The sequence below is a fragment of the Myotis brandtii genome, unplaced genomic scaffold (assembly GCF_000412655.1).
Source record: "Myotis brandtii unplaced genomic scaffold, ASM41265v1 scaffold424, whole genome shotgun sequence".
Classification (NCBI taxonomy): domain Eukaryota; kingdom Metazoa; phylum Chordata; class Mammalia; order Chiroptera; family Vespertilionidae; genus Myotis; species Myotis brandtii.
In genome coordinates this window covers 2,651,475-2,655,048 of record NW_005366245.1, presented here as the reverse complement: position 1 = coordinate 2,655,048, position 3,574 = coordinate 2,651,475, and the positions used below count along the sequence as shown (strand labels likewise).

Here is a 3,574-nt window from a genome sequence, read left to right as displayed (position 1 = left end):
GCTAAAAACGTCCTCAATCTGATTGAGGTACGTTCGCTGAGGTCGACCCCTTCCAACTCTCCCATCCACACTCGTCTTGTATACTTGTTTCGTCTATCTCCTTTCGTTCATCCTCTCTATATGTCCACCCCCCACTTCTTCTAACGCCACTTCTTCAAAATAGACTCGCCCAGGCCCAAAACCGACTTCTGCGCATGGGCCACGAAGTTTCAATCACACTGTCCGTGTGCGCCCACACGTGGTATTTTGTGGAAGAGCCACACTCAAGGGGCCAAAGAGCCGCATGTGGCTCGCAAGCCTCGGTTTGCCGACCACTGCCTTAGGAGTACACTAATTAAGTTAATAATAATGTACCTACCTATATAGTTTAAGTTTAAAAAATTTGGCTCCTAATGATTTCAAATTGAAACCCAGAGGAAGGCTGACCTTTGACTTTGGCAATAGTGTCTTCACCGTGCTCTGGCTCTTGCTGAGCAGCTTCACCTTCTGAACTCTCTACAATGGCATCTTGGACAATGGCGGGATTGCCAGAGGCTAGTCGCATGTAGTATTCTTTGCTGTCATAACTTATGGCTCTTCTGTACCTAGCAGGTTTCTAAGAAATAACAAGAGAAAAGAACTCAAGTAATTGTCTTCAAGAATAAAAATATAAGCTTCCCAAGGGAAGGTATGGTGTCATGACTTCTTTACATGTTACCTTTTTCCTAGGGATTTTTAATAGACTGTATTTATACACAGTAAATCCATAGATTACTGGGGTTAAGTTTCTTTATTTTTAAATTCCATTGATTTTTAAAAGACATACGTAAAACAATATTAACAGTTTTGTTCTTCTCACAGTAGAAATGAACCCTCCCTAATCAAATAACATTTTCACATTAGTACAGTATGGGCTCACTGATGTATCAGAAAACTTCCCTATACAGTAGTGTGAAGAGAATGCCCAGTGTTGGAAAGCATCAAGTTACAAGGGGGGATGTCTAGTCTGCACTGCGCCTGGAATGCTGCTTGCATCCCAAGTAAAGTAAGTAGGTCAGGCCTAAAGGGCCAGCCCTTCAGTTGGGGTCATCTGTACAAGTGTTTACTTCAGATACTTGGAGGTAGAGACTCAGAACTGCCCTGGTCTTTCGCATATTCCCAGGTGTCACTGGAACTCTGAAAACGGCCCAAACCTTCAGAGAGTCCTGACCAACATGGACTCAACCAGCTTCAAACCAGATGGTGCTCTCTGGTTGGTCTGCCACTTTGAGCTGGTATCTCCAATTTGTTAAAACATCCTCATTGTTGTATAGGAGAATATGATCCATAAACTTACTAACTAAATGAGTATATCAAGGACATATATAAGTCAATTTAGAAAAAGAAATTTATAACCTACAACATTGGAAATATTTAATTTTTTTGGCATGAAATGAGCATTTCTTTTTCAGAATAATTAATATTTACCTGAAAAATGTTCTCCAATTGACCTAAACCTCCCCCCCCTCCCCCCACCTAATACAATGAAAACATTAAGGTCTAAAAGTTCCTACAAAAAAGTAAAACCAGAGGGAAAAGTTTACATGTATAAAGGTTCCTCACTCAGAATTAGACTCAGACTTTGAATTAATAATTAGAAAAGGATGGGGTTTGAAACATGCTTTAAAATGCTCTCTCTGTAAACATTTACTTCGCCTTTCCTATGAATAAGAGTGTCTAATTTAAAATATTCTATTGGCCTACTCTTCAAACTCAAGTAGTCAATACGTATTGTTTACAACAATGCTTATTTCAAGCAAGACATTTTTAAAAAAATGATTTCAAACTGAAGTGGAAAACTGTGTCCAATTGTTTGGAATATTTAGATGAAAATACTGAATCAAGTTGAGATAAAAGTACACCTAACTAAAGCCACACCAGCCTTCTTTTAATTTCAGGCACAGAATATGGGAATAAAGAGCTAACTGAAGACTGATATCCAACAAATGGAAACTGAAATATATTACATAACACAGGAAAGTATTAAAATGATGTAAAATAATATCACAATTATGGAAGGATCAACCTGATGAACAAATAAGAACATTGCAATATTTTTGAAATGAAAGCAAGGTAACACACTTTGTACTGTAACAGTTCTTCTACTTGATATATAACTATTATCTTTAACTCAAAATTGTTCATTTTAAAAAGATGAAAGCAGAGTTAGTGATGGGCAAGACAATGAATGAACACATGTGGGACAACATTTACAGATTTAAACTCAGAACCATAGGCATTTCCCCTAAATATTTTGAAGCATATTTCTGTGTTCTAAAGAACTACAGTTTTTATTGAATTATGTACAGAATCTTCCTGGGGGAAAAATTATAATTTTTTTAACAAATTAAAATAAATTTAAATTGTATTTTGAAAAGTGGTCATATACTCTTAGTTTTCATTAGTTCCTTCTGATTGAAAAAATAATTTTAAAAGAGAAATACCCTTGCATTCTCAAAATAGTTTAGTATCTAGTAAAATTAAATGAGTAATTGAAAAAACAGTTGAAGGTGTCAGGCTGCCCATTACTAACATGCGTCAGAACTTGTTAGTTAAGTATGAAGCCATACACATTTTATAGTGAGAGCAATGAATACTCCCGCCTGTTAGTGAGCCACACAGACCCTAGGAAGCTAATTAGAGCAAAGCTGAGAAAGGCCAGAACAGTTCTCAGCAAAAATGAAACCCACTTTTCAACTCCAAGAAACTTATAGGAAGAGCAAATTGAAAGTCAATCTTTTAAGTTAGTCTAGTCTACCATGCACTAAAAATAAAACAAAATAAAACAAAACAAAAAAAACAAAACTGCAAGTAGTTTGCATTATTTTATGGTAATTTGTTTTACCTTTTGAGGAATGATATCATCGGAAGTCTCAGGCTGTTTACTTGGGATCTCAGACTGAAAACAGGGTATTAAGTATAAACACATCAGAAAAAAAAAACATAAAGAATAACATAAAAATAAATTTTTCTTGAGGATTGTGTGGAATAAGAACCTCTACTCATGCAAAAGAAAATTAACACGGCATCCTAGGCTGTTTGAAATAATCACGGAGCATCTTGTGATTATTTTCTCCATTATCAAGAGTAGTTTTAGAATGAAACTAAAATACACTAATTCTCAAGGCTACTGACTGAACAGGATATACTTAAAGACCACACTGACACAACTTCAGCACTGGCTGCCGTTGGCATGAATGATTTACAGGCAACTCTTCATGGCTTCAAAAGGAAAAAACTAGAAAATAGAACCTGATGCTAGCTATTGTCTTCCACCTACCTTTCACCTGGCTCACTCCCTATTCCCCAGATCTGTTTTGTAATAGGAGCAACTGGTTTAAATGATTATCTGCACTACCCCTGAACCAAACAAATCACTAAGTGCTTGTTATTTAAAAACATCCTCTCATAAAGTCCATGGCCTTTACTTCCTTCACCACCTTACTGCTTTAACCCCATAAAGGCTGAGAGCAGAAGGCAGACTGGATGTCAGCCTCCAACCAAACGTTTTTGTAAAAAGTACTTTTAAAGAATTAGGTCCAGATGGAAGGGGGTA

At 36.6% G+C, this 3,574-nt stretch overlaps 1 protein-coding gene across 5 annotated transcripts in view; it reads right to left on the bottom strand.

The window, feature by feature from the left end:
* Window positions 1-3,574, bottom strand: part of WDFY3 (WD repeat and FYVE domain containing 3) — a 245,140-nt gene that overhangs the window by 48,316 nt on the left and 193,250 nt on the right. For 4 of the 5 annotated variants that reach the window (XM_005874107.2, XM_014545986.1, XM_014545988.1 and 1 more), the window contains 2 exons: window positions 2,864-2,917; window positions 427-595 (listed from right to left, as the gene is read on the bottom strand). In XM_005874107.2, coding sequence (XP_005874169.1) covers window positions 427-595; window positions 2,864-2,917 — 223 coding nt within the window. The remainder of the gene's footprint in view (window positions 1-426; window positions 596-2,863; window positions 2,918-3,574) is intronic. The other variant, XM_014545987.1, reaches the window with a different exon arrangement.